Source organism: Solenopsis invicta, chromosome 1, assembly GCF_016802725.1.
Source record: "Solenopsis invicta isolate M01_SB chromosome 1, UNIL_Sinv_3.0, whole genome shotgun sequence".
In the NCBI taxonomy this organism is placed as follows: Eukaryota; Metazoa; Arthropoda; class Insecta; order Hymenoptera; family Formicidae; genus Solenopsis; species Solenopsis invicta.
In genome coordinates this window covers 14319741-14341297 of record NC_052664.1, presented here as the reverse complement: position 1 = coordinate 14341297, position 21557 = coordinate 14319741, and the positions used below count along the sequence as shown (strand labels likewise).

General features: G+C 32.1%; 1 protein-coding gene and 1 long non-coding RNA gene across 4 annotated transcripts; one reads left to right on the top strand and one right to left on the bottom strand.

Moving 5' to 3' along the window:
- The first annotated feature begins 270 nt into the window (after positions 1 to 270).
- On the top strand, positions 271 to 18820 carry LOC105194330 (protein lava lamp). Of its 3 annotated transcripts, none has more exons than XM_011159198.3 (11): positions 271 to 529; positions 3007 to 3180; positions 3517 to 3894; positions 4047 to 4399; positions 5174 to 5936; positions 6396 to 6504; positions 7756 to 7884; positions 8188 to 16693; positions 17408 to 17571; positions 17652 to 17706; positions 18049 to 18820. In XM_011159198.3, the coding sequence occupies exons 2-11, from the start codon at positions 3013 to 3015 to the stop codon at positions 18071 to 18073; spliced, it is 10650 nt and encodes a 3549-aa protein (XP_011157500.2). In that variant the 5' UTR covers positions 271 to 529; positions 3007 to 3012; the 3' UTR covers positions 18074 to 18820. The 3 variants fall into 3 exon arrangements, with proteins under 3 accessions (XP_011157500.2, XP_011157501.2, XP_025988049.2); XM_011159199.3 differs by having other exon boundaries at positions 299 to 529; positions 6396 to 6462; XM_026132264.2 differs by lacking the exon at positions 271 to 529 and having other exon boundaries at positions 2959 to 3180.
- On the bottom strand, positions 18468 to 21130 carry LOC120356914. Its single transcript, XR_005574131.1, has 2 exons — positions 20498 to 21130; positions 18468 to 19186 (listed from the first exon to the last, which is right to left on the bottom strand). It is a non-coding gene; the product is annotated as an uncharacterized LOC120356914 (long non-coding RNA).
- Positions 21131 to 21557: the final 427 nt, after the last annotated feature.

The following is a 21557-nucleotide window of genomic DNA, read 5'->3' as shown; positions in this document are numbered from 1 at the left end:
GATGATACACAAATAATTATACTTTGTATTATGTACATACACAATATACAAGGTGATTATTAATAAATGTTCCCACTTTTTACCATAAAAGCATGATTTATCGACGGATACGTATTTCTATAAGCCATTTATTCGTTCAACTATAAAACATTATTACCATTAAAAGATAAAGATTTTCCTTTTTATTTATCATCGATAATTTATCGACTGTGATTATACTCCTTTGAAAGTTATCAGTACTTGCTACGGTGTGGCACGCGCGGCGGTACCTCCAACGATATTTCCGGTCGTGAGAAACATAGCACGACGGCGACGATCACGATGTTGGGTTGGTGTCGTCGCGAGTTCACGTAGAATTTCCGTCGTCAGCACTTGCTATCGCGTATCTACGAACTGTCCTGGTCGTGTCTATGCGTGTCTGACATACGCTCACTTATAGTGCTGAGGATCTGCGATCGGCGACAGGGCGACCTAATTATGAGTGGCGACGTGTTACCTTCCTGACAGTTCGTGCAACGCTAAACCGGAGGTACGTAAACATATCGTATTGAGGATTTGGGCAACGTTCCCGATCACGTCCGCGAACACCTGCCAGTACCGGTCCTCTTCGAGAAATGGCAGGCTCTCCTTCACGTGCGTCTGCCGCGTGCATTACGTCACTTTGCTACGTGTTCGATGAAGCCTATACGTCCGTTCCAGATAGCCGAACGGTTTCACGTTACACGTATTTCCGATCTGCAAGGATTTGGAGGTTGCACGCCTCGTCACGTCGCGACTTTGTCTTAAAATTTATAATTACATTTTTTTAAATTTTGCAATGTCAACTTCTCTGCCAATTTCGATTCTGCAACTAGCAATGACTAGTGAAAATTTACGATTTTATGTTAATTGACAAAAGTAATATGCATATTCCTTTACAAATTAGTTTATTTTATGTTATACTGTTGTTTTCTATCTTTTCTTTGTTGTATTTTTGTCCTCAATATATATATATAATAGAGATTGCTTTGTTTTGTTAGGAAATTTAAAAATATATCAAAACATTCTAGTCATTTAAATTCTTGTCTCTACACTTGCATCTACTTTTTTTATCTAGAAATAGTATAGTTATTACAAGTGCATAATACAAAGAAAACAACACAAACTAAAGTAAACAATTTGAATTAACAATATAAAGTAACTAATACAAAGTAAACAATAGAAATGTATGACAAATAGATAAATAAATAAATAAATAAATAAATAAATATATATATATATATATATATATATATATTACATTGTGATTGTAAACATAATAAATGCATATAAATATGATTTTAAAAATAAAATTTGGATTTTTTTACATATATAACATTAAGTTTTTACCTAACATCACTTAAGAAAAAAATATTAAATGACATGATAATATTTGTAACGTCAATAAATTTATTTAAATAATTTAATAAACAATTATTTCTATATAATATAGATAATAAAAAAGGTATCAAATTAATTTTTTTAAATTTAATGTGTGGTATTCTATTCTATTTTTTTTTAAGTAAAAAAAGAAATACAGTATAGGAATAAAACTTATATTCTGAACTCCAACTGAATTTGTTTTTATTATTTGAAAATAGATATTTTTGGAGTGATGATATTATATCACCGTAATAAAAGTTCTAATTCTTTCAAAAGAGTTTTAATTTAATATTATTTATATGAATCTTTATTTATTTGTTTTTGAGTCATTTAAAATTTGATTAAGTATGACTAGCCTATTTTTTGCATGTTTTCTTGTGGTCAACAGATAAGAAATTGGAAAATTAATTAAGTTCTATCAAAGTAATGAAATTATGAATTAATACAGACATAATGAACAATAAGAGAAGTTATAGGATATAATTCTGAGATATCTCATACAGTATAGAAGCTTACAGCAACATTGTTTATTGTAATGCAATATTGTAGCAATGATTCAAAAATTGTGAAAAATAATGGCTTTGTTCATCAGAAAACTGCTTTGTAATTGTAAGATTCTTTAATATGATTAGTTCTTGCTCTTGGTTTCTGAGGAATCTGAACGTATAAATCAATCATATGAAAGAATTTTGCAAAGCTGCTTTTTTTGCTAAACGTAGCCAATAATCTATGCTTTATCTGCGATTAGTATGCACTACTGTTATCACACGAGTGCACAGAGTTCTACTCGTAATTAAAATCCATATAAAATAGAATAAAAATCATGTAGCACTATGAAATTCTTCACATTTTAATAAAATGATTATTTGAAAGAGTAAATTGCCAAAATTGAGTTCAAAGATGAAAAAAAAAAAAAAAAAAAAAGATATGCGTTTTAACAGTAAAATGATTTTCAAGTGCGAAAAATAATTTAGGAATGTATGTTCCTGAGTACATGTATCAAAATATTAATATAATGATAACTAAAATATTATCAAAAACATTAAAATATATTGCAATATTTTTAAAGATAGACATTTTACCATTGTTGTAGCAATATTGTCGCAACATTTTATAATGTTGTTACAATTTTTCTGTGCTGTATGAAATCTTGTACATAATATGTTTATTAATATCAGAATATGATATTAATAAAGTGTTTAATAATATTAATATAATTATTAATAATAATATTTAATGATATTAATATATGACACTTACATTTTTTCTACAATGCTATTATAATTGTTGACACTTTCAGAATAAAGAATAGAAAAGATACATGATGTTGCCTAGGCCGAGAATCGTGTAGAAATGAGGAGGAATGTAAAAAGTCTGATCTGCATTGAGACTTAATGTAATTAGGTTACTTAGTCTAGACCTTATCCAATTAGATCTGGAAAATGGGAGCAATGGGCGACTTTATCTTACTGGAATATTTTATCTTGCTATATTAGAAAAACTTTCACTGCCATTAACTTTACCAGTTGTTCCTTGTCAGAGTGTATTCACAGTTAGGTTTGAAAATAGATAATGCAGTGGTTTATGTTGTTTCTATTTGTGCAGTGCATAATGTGGGGTACGTCTGAAGACTCATCAGGTGCAATGGAGGGTGGCCCTCCTGAGGCTGTGGTACATACAAAAGAGACATGCGAGCAGAATAAAAATCAATTAGAATCCCTCAAGGCAATCATGATGAGGAATCAACAAACTTTAAAGAGAAAGGAGGAGGAAGTCCAGGTAATATAAATTATTAATATATTTCAGCAGCTCGATCTTTTGACATATAAATTTGCACAATCAACCAAGAGATTGTTTCTCGTTTAATATTTACACAATATATCTTTTTGAATTATTAGTGAGTAAAAATGGGAAAATTTAAGAAATCTTAAGAATGTAAATAAATGATTATATTTAAGAATATTTAACATATTTTATTGAATACTTAACTTTCTAATAGTAACAAATAATAGTAACATTTTGTTTAATAGTTACTAGAAAATAAGAAAAGTATGATATTAAAATCTATTATTGTTTTGTATCTTAGAATATATTGATTTTTTGTTTATGTATTAGGAATATGCACGAAGATTGTCAAAAATCAAATCCAGAGCCAAGCTATCACGTCGTAGTAAAGAAGGAGCTTCATCATCTAAAGATACAATGCATTTACATAAGACTGAATCTACAACAATGGATGTAACAGATGATACAATTGATGACATCAGTCAAGCAAAAACCCCAAAAGCAAAATCTTCTTTACTTCAACGAAAATTGGCAGAAAATAGGAAAGTGTTCGAGCAACGCAACAAAGAATTAACAGAAACTAAACGAGCAGTGGAAGAGAAAGTGGAAGCTATCAGACAACAATTGGATGAAACAGATTTAGCAGCAGCAGAACACAAGGATCAATTAGCTATCACACCAATTAGGCCTCTTGTTATCACTTCGGATGTGAGTTCTTTATCAATTCTATTAATATATATAATTTATTTCTTTAAATGATTTTCTATAATATCTTTAAAGAATGTAAAACGAAAAGAATAATTAATTACATGTAAAACTTTGCAATGGCACTATAAAATTTATGCTTTTTTTTGTTTAAGGTAATGACACCAGTTCAAATTCAAAACATTCAAGAAAAGGAGAAAAAAATTATGGAACTTAATAGTAAAATCATCGAGCTAGAAGCTACTATTCTGGATCTTCAAGAAAATTTGAAAGAGAAGGATTCTGTCATTGATTCCAAAACGAAAGCAGTTACTCTTATGTCTGCAGACCTTTCCAAGAAGGGTAAAACGACGTTGGATACTCTCGAAGATACGAAAGACGAAATGCGAACGATGCAAGAAAATTTTATCTTGATCGAAATGTCTCTGAAAAATAAGAATGCCAGTCTTTTGGAACAACTGCAGGAAAGAGATAATAGGATATCGGATTTGGAGCACACAGTCAATAGGTAATATATTTTTGTTATGCTATAAAACTAAGTAACATTTATTTCAAAGTAGAAAGAGATGGATAAATGAAGGTGCAGCGCGGTTATCCGAGTGCAATTACATGGATTTCATCCAATATATTTTTCTTGCTTTACATTGTTCCAAAAGTTTTGGTTCACCTTTGAGCCATCAGCGTATCGTGTTACAGAATTTCACATTTTATAATTAATACACATTCTGTCATCTTCAGTCCATCAGCAATTGAGTCACTAATGTGTTGTTAGAGCCGAAGTGGTATCTTTCAAATGTGATGTCATAGGGAATGAAAAAACTCTCCCTTGATCCAAACTGGGTGTATAACCTACAAATTTATGTTAGCTTACACAGTACATTATATCTTTTCTATGGAATTCTATACGCGTTTCAATTTACAATGTGAATCTTTTATTGAACTTGAACAAAATTATATTCCAAGCTTATTTGCATATTGTCGCTATTAATCCATCTCTTCCTACATTAACATATTTTGGGGGATTCTTAATTATTTTATTTACTTCAAACTTATAAAAAAACAAACTTCGATATTCGAGTAATGAATAAACACTTACATATTACTAATAAAAGTCGCAAACAGAATATTATTTAGTTTTCATCAATTAATACATGTATTATTTTATTATAATTAAAATATGTTAAATATTTGTATTATAATATAATATTGTATAAGATAGTTGTTTTTTATACATATAGAATGGCATTTATAGATTTCATGTTTTCCTATTTATTCTTTTTAGATTTGAAGAGCAACTTCAAGAACAGAAAATAGCTGAATCAGTAAGTGCGGATTTCTCGCGTTCCACTATGGATACTTTAGCGGAAACGAAAGATGCGATGAAATCAATGCAGGAAAATTTTATTCTTGTCGAATCATCATTAAAATTGAAGAACGACAATCTTCTTCAGCAGTTGGGAGATTACGAAATGAAATTGGCGAGAGCCAAAGAAAGAATATTTCAATTAGAATCTGGTACCGGTGTAGTAACACCTCCGGCAGTCGAAGATTTACAGTTTAGGATAGAGAAATTGGAACAAAATAATCGACAGCTTCTGGATGAGAAATATGAATTACAGAAAAATATTGCCGAGTTGCAGGATAAGATTATTATTAGTAAATCGGTTCACAATAATGATGCGATCATCGAGAAAGACAACAGAATAGCAGAACTCGACAATTTGATAGAAGAACTTAAACAATCAAATAAATTATTAGAAGAAGAATCAAAGACTGAACTGCAGAAGCAAGTAGCTGAATTGTCATTTAAGAACGAAGAACATTCCAACAAAATTATTGATCTTGAAAAGCAAGTGCATGAACTCGAAGCGGAAAAGAATGACATTGCAGCTAGATTGTCAGTTGAACAAGCAGTATCCAAAGAAGATATAGTAATAAAATTAACAAAGGAATTAGAAGATTTAAATAAAAGCATGATTAAATTAAAGGCCCAACACAGAAGCAAAGTAAAAAATTTGCAGAAGCAATTAGAAAACTTCAAAATGGTAAGAACTTGATGGAATATTCTGTGTAGATTTTAATATTTAAACTAAACAATGTATAATACGAGTCAAGCGCGGTAAACAGTGCGCGTAAGAAAATCTTAAATAATTGAGTAATCAAATGTAAAATTTTCTTATAAATTTAATACAGAACGTTTCGGCTCTTGCTAAGCTGAAGATGGCTCAAAGCATTTGCCAAGTATTTGCCGTTTATACATTGTTTAGTTTACATTTTCACAAGTTCCACATTTAATATTTAAAGTTATCGACGATAATTAAACTAAGTGTGTATATATATATATTTTTTTTTTCTTCATTTTCCACAGAATAATTTTGCTAAATATTTAATTGGAAATGCAATTGATCAATATTACTTGTGAACATCAAATATTAATCAATTGGGTATATCATATACGCTTATTAATTTTTGCTACAAAAATTGTAATATGTGTGTTCTATTAGATATCCGATACAAATGCTGAACTAGTTAAATTGGTCAATCAAGTGGCATTGTTGGAGGAGGAGAAAGGTAACCTTCAGCTGAGTCTGGTAGACTTTGACGAGCTTAAAGGTAGGAACCAGGACAAACGTTTTATCGCCGACGTTTCCGTTGTCCTAGTTATATTGTCGGATTTTTAATACGATCTGTGTTAATATTTTTTATCGGGACAGCCTGTTTTCCAGCCCTGTTTCCTCTATGAATGAAAAGTATTCGTCCTAATTGTTGTAAATACATGTATATATTTTTTATAATAAAACAAAGATATATATACTGTAATATTCAAGTAGACTATAGTAATAATTAATTTCACAAACATGGAATACAGTCAATAAAATATTAATTGCGTGATTCTTATTTACGAGTTTACGTAAAAAAAATGGAAAACAACACTTCTCAATGTTTTCTGGTGATGGAATCTATCTTGTTTTGTCATGCTTCAATTATAGAAACATTTACGAAAAATACTAATCAATGATATCTGAAATATTTCTTGATAATCTGAATATAACATGGTACCTACTTTACTTGTCAAAGTTTGCTGCGCATTTATTCATAGAAGTAGATTTATTCTTCATATTTATCCCACGTACGTTTTTTCATTTTACATGGAATAATTGATTAAATGCATGAATTGCAATTGTAATATTTTGAATTATTTGTGACATTCTTTTTTGTTATTGCTATTATTATATGCTTTTATTAAAATGATTGAAAATATTTTATACGTATGACTAATAATTTTTGAATAATATACATGATTGGATTGGTTTATATGATGTTAACAGTTAAACATAATAAAGTAAATTGAATGAAATACATAATTTCTGGCTTTCTATACTATTCAATGCTTTAAGTGAATATCGAAAGAGAAGAATATTTTATTTTAAATATAAAAATGTTCCAAAAATAATACTATCAGTGGATATCAATATATTGTGTTTTTAATTAAAAAATATAAGGAGATGTCATCTCAATAAGATGACATATATAACTATTCAATATCGTATATAAACATAAATATATGTAAAGATATGTTGAGTTTTTTTAAATTTGTTTATATTATTTTATTTAGTATTTGAGAATTTTAGGGAGATTTCTTTTATAAAAATATTGAAGGATGAATTACATATATTACTTTAGGCAAGAATCTAAGAATCTGCTGATTGTTTATGATTTTTTGGGACAAATAATATACAATTATCAATTGCATTAAAAGGGATTTTTGCTGAGCTTAGCACTTAACAATTGCTTACTCTGCGCTTATTATGAACGAAAATGAAGTTGCACGTATGTTATCGGCAAATTATACGATCTGCACAGCCTCAGCAGGAGATTGGCAAGAACGTGTTGCTGACTTGGAAAGTAAAGTTTCATCTCAGACAAAAGAGATACAGATGCATATTGATGCAATCGCCATCTTAGAAAACCAAAAGTTAGATCTAACGCAAGGTAATTCATCATATTAATTTATACAGAATATGATATATTTGTATGTTGGTTTAAATATTTTAAATATGAAAATATGTTATATATTCTAATAGATCGTTAAATAATGAGCTGTTCTGTTTTTTTTTTTTTTTGTGAAATATTAATTATTGTATAATAATGTTAATAACTCCTAATTTTATATATGTATATAAATTTTTATTTAATCGCTCATTTTATACATATATTAATATTATTAACTAGTAAGAATTGATTGATGCAATAATTTGTTGGAATAAATTTATAAACTTGCCTATCTTTTTACAGAACTTCATACGGTGAAGCAAGAGATTTTAGCTCTAGAAGCTGAGAATGCGGAATCTGAAAATCTCAGAGTAACTGCAGAAATGAAGATTGTTGAGTTAGAGGAGCAATTGGAAACAGCACATAAAGAACAGAATGAGAATAAATTTGAGATTGAACATCTTGAGCTTCTAAAGAAGCTTGATGTTTTGACGCAGGAAAATTCAGAATTATACAGCAAGTTGAATAAAATGGAGGAGAAGGGTGCTTCGGATACTGGTTCCACGGAATCTTTTGAAGCTATTCAAATGAACGATAGAAATGATCTGTTGAAAAAAATTGAGGATTTGGAACAGAAGAATAATGAATTAACTCTAAAGTTATCGAAGCTGGAGGAGAAGGATGGCTCACATGCTGGTTCCACAGAATCTTTTGAAACTATAAACGATACAGATCGCAATGAGTTGATAAAAAAAATCGAGCAATTGACGCAAGAGAACAGTGATTTGACCATGAAGTTGAGTAGGATTGAAGAAAAAGGATCATCTGACACAGGTTCCACGGAATCTTTTGAGCGTATCCCAGAACACCACGAGAGTCCAACAAAGATTGAACTACTTACTCAAGAGAATAACGACCTTGTCATTAAATTAACAAAACTGGAAGAGCGATTAAATCAAATGGAAAGCAGCGCTCAACTGGACGTCTCTAAGAGAGATCATAGTTTAGAGACACTTAAAGATGATAGTAGCTTGCGATTGCAGATTGAGACACTTACTCAAGGAAATGATAATTTAATGGGAGAGATTTCTCAACTTAAACTACAAATAGAGGACCTTACCGAGGAAAACAACAGGTTACATGATCGTATAGAAATGTTGACAGCGGAGAATACTGAATTAGTTATAAATCGCACGAAATTGGAGGAACGTCTTCAAATGGAGTCATCTCATACTTCTCAAATGTCAATTCAAATGATAGAATCTGCTGATCAAATTACTGCTTTAATAGAAAGGCAACAGGTCCTTGAAAAAGAAGTGACACAATTGCGGAATACTTCAATTGAACATTCGGTTAATGTAACATCATGCGAAACTGATGATGCAAAATCTAAACTCGCGACATTGGAGAGAGAAAATGCGCAGATGACAATGACGATTGCACAACTTGAAGAACGTATCAATAGTCAAACAGAAGATTTAATTAAAATTACTAGAGAGAAAGAAGAGTTGGATTTAAAACTGGAACACATGACTTGGGACGATTTCTCCAAAGAAAGATTAGAGCTCATTGATAAAATCGAGAAATTGAATCGAGAAAAGGAGAACATTGCTCAAGAGAAACAGGAGTTACATGAGCAAATCAGCATTCTTTTACAGAAATCATCTGACGAAATTTCGGAAATACGGAAGGCGGAGGATATTACTTGCCAGGAATCACAAACTGTAATTGTAGCATCTTTAGAGAAAGAATTGGAGAACAGTAAGGTATTAATTGTAGAGTATAAAAATCAGATAGAAGAGATGAACATGAAACTGGAGAGTATGGGGGCAGAATTGCAAAAGAAAACTGAACAATTACTAGAGTATGAAGCATCAGGTGCAAAATTGGAGAGTTTAGAACGTGAATTGAAGGATATGTTTGTTACCGCAGAAGAATGGAGATTCAAATACGATGACATGCAAGAAAAAATGCAAGCGTTGGAGCAAGGAAAAGCGTCTATAGAAGAAGCCTTTAAAACATTAGAGAATGGTAACAAGGAATTGTTAGAAGTAATAAAAGAAAAGGATGTAACGACTGGTACTCTACAAGAACATCTTCAAGGTACTATAGTTTCCCTCGAAACAAAATTACGAGATGAAATGGCGAATGTAACTGTGAAAGAACAAGAAATTATAGATTTGAAAGCCGAAATTGAAAAGAAAGATGAAGAATTGCACACCAAATATGCACAATTGCAAAATGGAATGATTACTATAGACAGTTTACAAGATGAGTTGAATAATTATTCGATTAAACTTAAAGAAAACGAAGCTGCTTTATCATCATCATTGGGAGAAATTGCAACACTTCGTAATATAATGAAGGAGAAGGAAGAAGAAGTTTATATTCTTAAAGATAATATTAGCAAAATTACTGAAGTCTTAGAACAATCTGTAAAGCCTGAAGCAGAATTTAAAGAAATATTGGAGAATTTGCGAGATAAAGAAACAAGCTACATTGAATTACAAAATAAACATGAAGAAGTCTTGAGGGAAAATAGCGAATTATCTCAAAAAATTGAGGATATGTCAAAACGTGACGAGAACTTTAGAGATGAATTGATTAAGAAAGAACAGGAAATTGATAGTTTGCTTGCGGCTAAGAAGGAATTAAACGCACAAATTGAAGAACTCAAGGGCGATAAAACTGAAGCTGAAAAGCGAATTTGGGAACTCACAACGATTTTGGACAATCAAACTACATACGCTGAGAAAGTGCAATCAGAGCTAACGAATGAGTATAAGCAAATGGAATGGCTTAAAACTAAGCATATGGAGGATATAGCGATGTTAAATCGAAGATTGGAAGATGTTATTGAGGAACTAGCTGAGAAAACACAGGAAAATGAAGCTATGAAAACCGAATTGGAACAAAAGGAGTTACTCGGTAAAAACGTCACAGAAGAGACGAAGACTATTTTGGAGAGTAAAGTTGTAGATTTGGAACAGAAACTTTTAGAATCGGAAAATAAGTTACAGGCGCAATCCGAAAAGATGAAGAAAATTGTGGCAACGTTTAATAAAAAGAAGCTAGCATGTCAAGAACTTGAAGCGCGTGTTGCTGAATTGGAAGAGAAATGGACAACAGAAAAAGATGAAAAGGAAGTTAAAAACAAACAGATCCAAGAAGTCGAGATTTCCATGCGGGAAAAAGACAACAAAATTCATGATTTAGAGGAGAAATTATTACAAGCGAAGAATGATACCGCAGATATTCTTGCAAATTCAGAGAGGTTTGAGAAGGAATCAATCAGCTTGAAAGAAAAAATTACAATGTTAATGGAGCACGTTTCGGAGATGGACGAGGAAATCGTAAAGCAACGCGCAGAGATAGATCGCATTTCTCTTGAAGTGTTAACAGAGAAAACAGCAAAGGAGAATATTGCCAAAGAATATGAATTCTACAAAAAAACTGCGAGCAAGGAGGATGAACAGAAACAAGCAATTCTCGATGAAGTAAAGGAGCAAGCCCGGGAATTGAGCGTGCGCATGCAAGTAATGGAAACTGAATATGTGGAACAGCTTGCCACAATAAAGAATCTGAAGGCAGAGAATGGCCTGTTGGTGTCCAAACAAACGCAGATTGACGAGAAACTAGAAAATGCTGAGAAGAAATCGGAAGAACGTCGTGTGCTAATCGAGCAGTTACAGAAAGAGATCGCGACTGTGGCATCTATGACTGCATCTACACCGGTCCCGGAACAAAGTGAATTAAGAGAAGATGACACACGGATTGCGCAGCATTGTGACCATACCGAGCAATGTCAAAATTTGGTGCAAGCATTAGAAGCGCGTCTACAAGAGCGCCAAGCGGAAATTGAAAATCTGAATAACGAATTAGCCAATTCGTATGGCAATATCGTGTTACTTCATGATGAGTCTCAAAGATACAATAATATGATGATGCAAACTGCTCAAGAGCGCTTTAATCAGTCACTTATGGATCAAACGAATACATTGCAACAAGAGATCGATTCTTTGAAAACGGAAAAAGCTGTAAGTGAACTGAGAGTATCGGAATTAGAGGCTGAATTGAAAGATTACAAGCATAAAAACGCTGAATACAAAGTTGAAATTCCTGGAGAAGTTGTAACTTCTACTGTCGAAAATCAACAGAAGCAAGATGAGGCTTCACAATTGTTTGGCTCTGCAAAAGTTTTTGATGCAGCCGTTGCTTCGGATAAAGATACGTTGGATAATAATGAAATAGAAAGATTGCAAAGTTTATTAAATGAGAAACAGGGTCAGTGTTCTGAACATATGAAAGAAATGGATCTTTTACTTAATAATATAGAAGCAGAGAAATTACGTGTTCACGAATTACAAAATCAATTTGAAGATTCGCAAAGCGAATTGAAAAAGACCGAAAAACTTCTTTCTGAAAAGAATGCGCAGGTGGATTCATTGAATGCGGAATTAAATAATATAATTCTTCAGATGAATTCGCAATTGCAGCAATATATAGATATAGAAACCGATTTGCGAACAGAAATCTCACTTAAGGATACAGAAATCGCTGCGATAAAAACAGAGCTGACTTCTATGAAAGAAACTGTAGAAGCATTAACTACGGAACGAGATCAGCAAGTCGAATCGTATAAATTTCAGATTAATAATCTGGAAATAGAAGCGAGAAGTGCTGACAATGATTTAATACAAGAGTGGGAACAACGTATTTCTGCGACTACCACAGAGAGAGATTTGTTACAGCTGCAAGTGAATGACTTGACGCGATCCTTGGAAGAACTGAAGGAATCACTTGTGAGTCAGCGTAATCTACAAGTTGAATTAGAGAATGTTTTGCGAGAAAGGGATCAAGCCCAAGTACTTATTACGAATCTCAAGCAAGCTTTAGACGATTCGAAACAGAATCTCCAAGAATCAAAGATATACGGAGACAGCTTAAAGGAGTTTACTTCTATGGAAAAATCAAGCATTAAACAAGAATTAGATCAAGTTCCTGCGGCTGTCGAAGAACCGATTAGCCAACAAGAATATGTACAAGCAGCACAAGTTCCTATTGAAAGTGAAATATCGCAAGAGTTTCAGTTAGATATTGGTTCAGGTTGGGACAACGGTTCTGAAAATCTCAATGTGGATGAGGAACCTTGGGGCTGGAATGCAGAGAACGTCCAATTAGCTGTTAGTAGTCAACATCTTAGCACAATGACATTGAGCGCCGAAATGCAATTGCGAGCAAAAGTAGAAGATTTAGAAAATAGAATCAAAGATTTAGAAGCGCAGAACGCTAAGATCGTCGATGAGAACAAAGCAGCACAAGTGAAGAGCGGTAAATTAATAAAGAAATTGAAAGAATATAAAGTGCAGATGGAGGGTTTGCAGCAACAATTAAAAACGCAAAAACAGACTGACAGCTTTTTCAATTTGGATACGGCAATCGAAGAAGAGCTGAAGACGCAAATTGCTAGTTTGGAAAAAAATCTTAATGAAGTTAAAGATGAAAAGAAAAATATTATTGCTGAGAAAGAGGCTTTGCTAAAACGACTTGATGTAGTAGTGTCGGCTAACGAGAGGTATATGGAGATGAAAGAGAGACAGGACATGGAAATTGAAGTATTGCGTATTCAGAATAAGGAACTGGGTAACAAAGTACAATCCTTAGAGTGGCGATTACAGGAAAATGCGACTAGTATAGAAGATATCACTTCTTCGCGGCATGAAGATCAGAGTGATCCGTCATCTTTTGATATTGATAAAGCTACCACACACAGTCAGCCTCAGAAAAGATCTGCGGAATCTAATGACGACTTCGAAGTGATATCGAAGAAGTACAAGGAAGAAATAGACGATTTGAAGGATGAGTTAGAGGCACTCGCAGCGGAAAATGAACAATTGCAGCACTTTTTAGAAGAACAAAAAGCGGCAATGGCGAATTTGGAGCCAAAAGATAACAGTAACACTAATGAACTTATGGAGAAGTTAAACGCTTTGAACAACCAAAATGTTCAGCTTCAAAGCGCTTTAAGCAAAGGCAAACAAGAGTATGATGTTCTGAGAAAACAGTATGAGCAAAGTTTGATAGATGCGAATGATCAAGTGACAGCAACGCGGCAAAATAATGATCTCCTTAAAATTGAATTTTCGGAGAAGGTAGATAGATTAGAAACGGAGATAAATCATCTACAGACAGCTTTAGAAGAAAGAAAAGTTTTGGAAAGCAACGCTTTGATGAACTCTGAAGAAAAGCTTTCTGCTGTCAATGCATCTCTAACGGAAGTTACGGAGCTGCTTAATGCTAGAGTTCAAGAAGTCGCCGATCTGAAGCAAGAGCTTCAAGTTCAGTACGTAGAAAGACAACAAGCTGAAGCAATGCTACAATCGGAAATACAAAACTTGACTAAAGAACTGGATGAGAAGAAACAAAATCTAGGAACCTTGAAGCAAGCGTTCAGTGAAAAGGAGCATGAGCTAATACAACAAAGGAGTATGGAAACTGTAAATATCATCGTTAGTGAGGCTACCCAAGAATTGGTTCAGAAACACGCGATTGAAATTGAAGGAAAAACTAAGGAATTGCGTGATTTAACGGAGAAGTTAACTGCATTGCAATCGACAGTCGATGAATACACTTTGAAACTACGAGATTGCGCTACTAAGTTAGAGATGCAACAGCAACAAATTGCATATTTAAAGGAAGATTTAACAGAACGAAATTCAATAATAGGAACTACTCAAACTGATATGAATTTAATGAACGAAAAATTACGGGAAAAACAACAGGAATTGATACAATATGAAGAAGAAAAGACGAAACTCGCGGCAGAAGTGGAAAGATGCTTAGCGGACATTCAACGTTTACAGAACCGATTGAATGCCACGGAAGCATCTACAGTTGACCTGCAAGAGTATAGCTCACGTATTCACAGTTTGGAACAAGAAGTTCATGTTTTAAAATCAGAGAAAGACTCGATCTTATTGCAATACGATCAGGAAACAGAAATGTATCAAGCTCAATTAGAAAGTAACAAAGAGCAAATAAGTGCTTTGAAACATGATTTACGTGAGAAAACCGAGCAGTTGCATTACGTAAGTACACAATTGTGTGCTAAAGAGAATGATCTGGAAGATATTAAAATCATGATAAGTGATAAAGATTCTTTATTAGAAATTACAAATCAAGAACTGAACGATAAACGAGCTGAACTGGAGAGATTGCGCAACGAACGGAGTTCTCATGTGATTGACAGATCCTCAGAGCTTTCGGTTTCCAGAATAGATCACGACGACACTTGTGACACGGAAATGCAAAGTACTATAAATGAACTAAAGGCGCAGATGGAAGCTAAGCAACAAGAACTGGAACATCTGAAATATGTTTTGAGTGAGAATACGTATCCTACAATCATCCAGCAGATGCAAGATAGAATCAATTGTCTGTATAATGAGAAGGTTACACTAGAAGCTTCTTTACAAGCAACTACAGAAAATTTGACGGAGAAGCAGGAGCAAGTAAATCTTTTGACACAACGTATGAACGAACAAAATCAGGAACACATTTCTAAGGAGGAAGTCAGTTTGCTCTCCAGAGATCGAAGATCTGTGCACGATCAGGAAGAAATTGTTAGGTTGCAGAACGAATTACATGCAAAGCAACAAGAGATTAACGAATTGAAGTACGTTATAGCTGAAAAAGACTCGCAATTGAGTCTTCAGGCCAGTATGGAGCCACAATCAGATGACTTCGAATTGCGCGGGACTGTACAGAAATTAATGGGAGAATTATATGGTAAAGAGCAAGAAGTACAAATGTTAAAGTCGACTATCACGGAGCTACAAGAGCAGATCCTGCATTCTAAAGATTACCAGAGGCTCTCTGAAGAAAGCAGAAACGCGATTGAGAGGCTAACTTCGGAAAAAGAGCAAATCCGTATCGACGCTGAAGAATTTTTGAATAGGGAATTGCAAAAGAAAGAATTGGAGATCGATGAAATAAAGCAGAAACTATCGCAGGAGAATCAAAAGTTATTAACAGAGCTTCAATTGAAAGACAGCGATATCGAGAATTTGAAAACACAATTTGAACAATTACAGACGATTGCGAATGATCGAGGCAATAAATTGCAACAAAAAGAGAATGAGTTGATGCATACAATCGACGATCTGGCTGAGAAGGAGAGAAGATTGGCTGAGCTGAGCATCATCAAAGACACTGAACTTCATAATTTGAAGGTGCAGATCCATGAAAAGGAAGTGCGTATAGATGAACTCCTGGTATTGTCAGCGGAAGAGGAAAAACAATTGAATGAATTAAGACAAACATTAGCGATTAGCGAGACAGAGATGAGAAGATTGCAAGAATTGTTGATACAAAAGGTTTCAGACCATGATTTGATACAGCATGCTTTGAAGAAAGACATATCTACTGTTGAAACTGCTCCTTCGAAGAGCTCGGAAACCGTTGAAACTGTTGACAATAAGGAGACTGCTTCCAGCGAATTGGATCTCGCATTATATATGCTTCATCAAAGAGATGTTCGATGCGAGGAGCTGACTCACGAACTAATGCAGTTGCTCGAGGAACGCGATACGTTACAATTACGATTATCTAATGCGATTCGGGTGAACGAAGAACTGAGAAAAGTGGGTAGCATGGAAGGAAGTCCAATGAAAGATTCATCATCGGCTTCTCGAGTGATAGTAGAACCTATCGTGGAACAACCTTCTCCTTCTAAATCCGAAGGACCAGTCGAGATCGCGAAAGAAGCTATCGATACTCCAATCGAAGACAAGGAAGCTCTTGCTCTGAAGTAAGTAAAACTTCTTTTTATAATCACGAAATTGGAAATTTACTATTTCTATATCGACGTAGGTAGTTAGATATACTTAGTCTAAATTATGAAAAAAATTAGAATACTTATCACTGAACTTGAGGAAAGTATATAAAATCACAAAGACAATACAAGCACGAAGACCTAGCTACGACCGTAGTAGGCATTCTTGTTCAATGTGTGTTGATCCAGCAATGGTCAAAATATCTCTCTCTATTACTTTAGAATACTTATGTTCTAATATTTATTGTTAAACATAATCCTTGAATTCAATTTATCCAATACAAAAAAATAACATTTAAAGTTGTAAATTAAGAATTCTATTAAATGTTAAATGTGCAATATGAATATTTTTAGTATGTATATAATGTATTTGAAGAGAGTTAAATTGTGCTACATAAAGTTTTTTTTTCTTAATTGAGAGTCAAAGCTTTTCGTCAAACTAATTTTTTTGTTCGTCCTAATTGCTGATGTGTTCGTCCACTGATGCAAATGATGATTTCTAGTTTAGCGTAGTCTAGAAGTTTTATTATCTTATTAGCCAATAAAAATTGAAGCGCTTTTGTATAGATTGTTTAAATATCCTGCAAAGCTCAATTGTTAAAAAACGGAAAATACGTCCTTCAATATAATTTCCCATGCTTCGCTCTTTGATATTGCAAGTTGCTTGATATAAGCTAGTTCTTCCTTTAGATTGTCGCAGTTACATTCAGTCAGCCATACAAAGGATGTACGATTAAAGGATGAACGAGAGTTAAGGCACACCCAACAAATGTCCTTATTAGCGCACAGAGACGTTCTAAACACATTACCACCCGAAGCAGCCGCAAGGCTTGTCAACGCTAATTATACGCTATGTAGGTATCTTGCTTAGTAGTAGAATAAATCAAAATAAACATTATCAAATATTACATATTAATAATATGAATGTTTATAGCGCGAGATGTTCAGAGCCAATCGAGTGTTCTCTTGAATTGGTTGTGGGGCAAGAGGTAAATTTATAAAAAAATCTGTTTTCTATTCTACAATTGTCTAATATATGTCATTAACTTTTATAAAATCTTGTAATTGTCTTTCAATTTTATAGAGTTGTAGCATATATTTTTTCATATATTTTACAGAATTTTAATTTCATGTTATAATGATTTTAGAGAAATACGAATATAGAAATACAAATATATTTTAATTATCTAAATATTTATTTTTGTAAGTTGTTGGATTTTTATTTTTAATTTTATTGATTTTATATTTGTTTCGTATTCTTTGTTTTCTAAATTTTTTAATCTTATATAATAAAATAATGGATATAGTGATAATACAAATTATCATTTTAGCACACCGAAGGTGGTACACATGTGATGAACGAATAGCAGGAATGAAACGGCCATCACTTTTGCCTTCTAGAGACATTCCTGCCAAGTGCCAACTGCCAAAACTTATTCTTGCAGTAAATTAATATGTAGCAGGCTTGGAGTAGTCTGTTATATTTTTCAGACAGAAATCACATGCTGTCAGATGATCATAAAGAATAGTTTTGTGAGAGTATTATGAAAGAGCGATGTGGAAGTGATATCAGAAAAAAATATTTTTGAAATTAAACATACACATGTACAGAATGTAATTAGCGTATTTTGCCAGAAAAGTCGCTTTCTCTTCTTCGAAAAAGAAGAAAATATAAGAAGCAGGCTTATGTATTATAACGTTGTACAGCAGATATGCATGAAATATAAGATGAAATTTAAAATACATCATACTTTGCTTTTTTTATTTGGTGACTAAATTATTTGCAATAAATTATACGCAATGAAATATATACTATAGGTTGCTGGAATTTGATTACTGTATTAATGAATATAAACGTCTAATAAAGTTATGATTTTATTTTGTTTATTTAATAATTATGTATTTTGTAAATTATTTGTGATTGTCTTCCGGCTTGAATTACATTATTATATTGTTAATTATACATCGAAGAAAAGCCGTGCAAGATAAATTATAGATAATGCAGAAATAATTCGTGATAATTGTAAATTGTCCAATCGTTCTATTTCCATAAACTTTTGTACAAAGAAAAAGAACTTCAATAAATAAATATAATGTGACAGAGGAATGTTCAATTGTATTACGAGTTGTAATATAAAGCAAGTGTAAAATGCTGTAAAATGTTTTATATTCTTTATTTCCTTAACTTACACCTAGAAAAAAAGTTATGTTTAAATTGATGAATCGTTTCTTTAACTTTGTTCTTTTAGATTAAAGTTAAAGATAACTTTACTTGCGGTCTTTTTTTACGAATTTGATAAATACGAAACGAGTCACATTTTCATAATAAAATACATTTATACATAATAACGAAATGACATACAAGACAAAATTTCATCGTCTGTCATGTTTTACACCTATTTGTTCTAATTTTTTCCGTGATATCGTCGCCATTGTCAACGTGGAGTCCTCGGTTAAGAAGTCAGGAATCTTAAATAATATACATAATTTTTTTAAAAAGGTAAATTAAAAATATAAAATATCAAATATAATATATATTGCGCACGCGTATAGATAGTAAATGGAAAATTAATAATCTATCTGCGATATAAAAGAATAATATTAAAAAGAATTAAAGTGAGTAAATGTTAAATTCATTTTGACATAGTATACTTTTATAACAAACTTTAATTTAGCAGAAATATTAAGGAATACGAACATTTATTGTGATTGGTAACAAATTATGTCAAAAAATTTTATTAGTATTCTTATACATTAATAATGTAAAAGCTTACTTTACAATGAATTTTTAATTTTATATTAACAACAAATAGTAACAATAGTGGAATATATATTTTAAGAACTATAATAAATTTTTTAGTTTCAGAAATCGCTTAAATCTAAATTATATTATGTCATTTATACACATGTATTAATAAACTACATATAAATGTATTCATAAACAATATGTATTAATAAACTAGATAAATTTAAACAGAAAAATTATTAATTTTGCAAAAATAAAATTAAAAAAGTAATATAATGTATACATGAAGAATTATCAGATGTATTTTCATATAAATTTTGCGAATTATGATATTTCAAATAATCAGAAAGTAAAACACACAAATCGAAATTAAAACACTTAATTTATTTGCCTTGAAAAAAGGATCGCGTTATACATATCATGGAAATGGTTTTCATTGAATAATCGGTTTTGTTTTTTTTTTATTTTTAATTGTTGAAAAATGTCATTATATAGTAAACATTTCAACATTTTGCGAACTGTTGTTATGTAAAATTGTAAACATTTTAAATGACGAATTTTACATGCGTGTTCTAAAGATTTACGAAATTATATTTACGAATTTAATTATATTACTCAAACTAAGTGTTCTTTTCCAGAAAGAACAAAAAAATATAGCAATAAAAAAACGGACAAAAATCGTTTTTTTTCCGAAAACTTTTTTGAACTAAAACATACAAACTTAAAAGTTTTTCAGACCTCTGAATATCAGATAAATTCATTACTATAAAAATTTTCTACGTATAAATTATTCTAACAATTTTAATATTTTTTAATTTTGACATTTGCTATATTTATTGCGCTATTTTCATTTTATCAGCTTTGACATAAGATTAATATTTATAAGAATTTAATTTTAATTTATTTACTTCAATTTTAACTGATGTACTTTTTTGAATGATGTTTCAAAGAGATTTCTATACTGAAAAATATGAAAACAATGGAAGTAATCGCGATATATATACGCGAATATTAATTGATCAATTTGGAGTCACCTCGATCGGTTGGCACGGATCCAGTATTCCAGTGGCGCCAATAGATCCGCCAAATGTGGATCCATTGGCGCCACTGTACTACGACCTAGAGAAAGCGTCACACGAGAATCGACGACATGGCCTTTCTCAGGTTTCTTTTTGGTAGCGGCATCGGTGGCCGTAGCGGTGGCGAATGGCGACGAATATCGACCGTCTGAGTCGTCGCGGCTTTTGTTTACGAGGAGAGTGGAAAAGAGGCCCAGACGATGCGAGCGTGCGCGTTGGCGGCCTCTGGCCTCGCGTGAGGTGAATGACTGACAACGAGTGGCCGGCAGAGTGGGGAGGCCGTGACGGCGCGCGGTGTGACGTCTATCTTACGGGTTGTTGACCTTGCGCGATGAGACTTTAACCGACGGCATGCATGTGCGCTTCAGCTAATGCGCAGTTTCTCTAACTACGCGTTTACTACCACGTCTGTTGACGTTTGTCAACGACTTTTAGGGAAACCTACTTGCATCATAACGCACTACAAACTCTCGTAACTTATTTGCAGGGTTGGTAATTAAAAAATTAAAGGTGAAATAATAAAATTAATTACTTTTAACTTAGTTAATTTTAAATGATTTAATTTTTAACTTTAACTAGTTATTTTTTAAACACATGTGAACTTTATTAATTTTTTACCTAAGCTAAAAATTTATTTATAAAAAAAAATGATAAAAAAAGGAAAAACAAAGAAAAGAAAGAAAAAGTTTAAAACAAAGAATAAAAAAAAGAAAATAAGAGAACAAATATGTACATACAAAAAAAATGATATAAATTTTTAATAATCGCTGGATTTGGTGTAATATTTTGAAATTTTGATATACAAATAAAAATTTATTTAATAAAACATTTTTTTAGTCGTTAAATAAAAATCACATGTAAGAAAGATAGATATTATAAAACGTTGAATATAAAAAAGAAAAAAATAAAATAATGAAAAATGAAAGGAGAAAAAAGAAAAGAGTTTTAAAATACTGGAAAAAAGATGAAGATAAAGAGAAAAAGGGAAAAAAGAGGAGAAGAGTTCAAAATAAAA

What these genes read in the sequence shown, in the direction of transcription:
- LOC105194330 (XM_026132264.2), top strand. Translation starts at nt 2,974, where the DNA reads ATGCAGTGGTTTATGTTGTTTCTATTTGTGCAGTGCATAATGTGGGGT. An exon ending in AATTAGAAAACTTCAAAATG is followed by an intron (nt 5,937 to 6,395) that starts GTAAGAACTTGA and finishes GTGTTCTATTAG; the next exon opens with ATATCCGATACAAATGCTGA. An exon ending in AAGGAAGCTCTTGCTCTGAA is followed by an intron (nt 16,694 to 17,407) that starts GTAAGTAAAACT and finishes TTCTTCCTTTAG; the next exon opens with ATTGTCGCAGTTACATTCAG.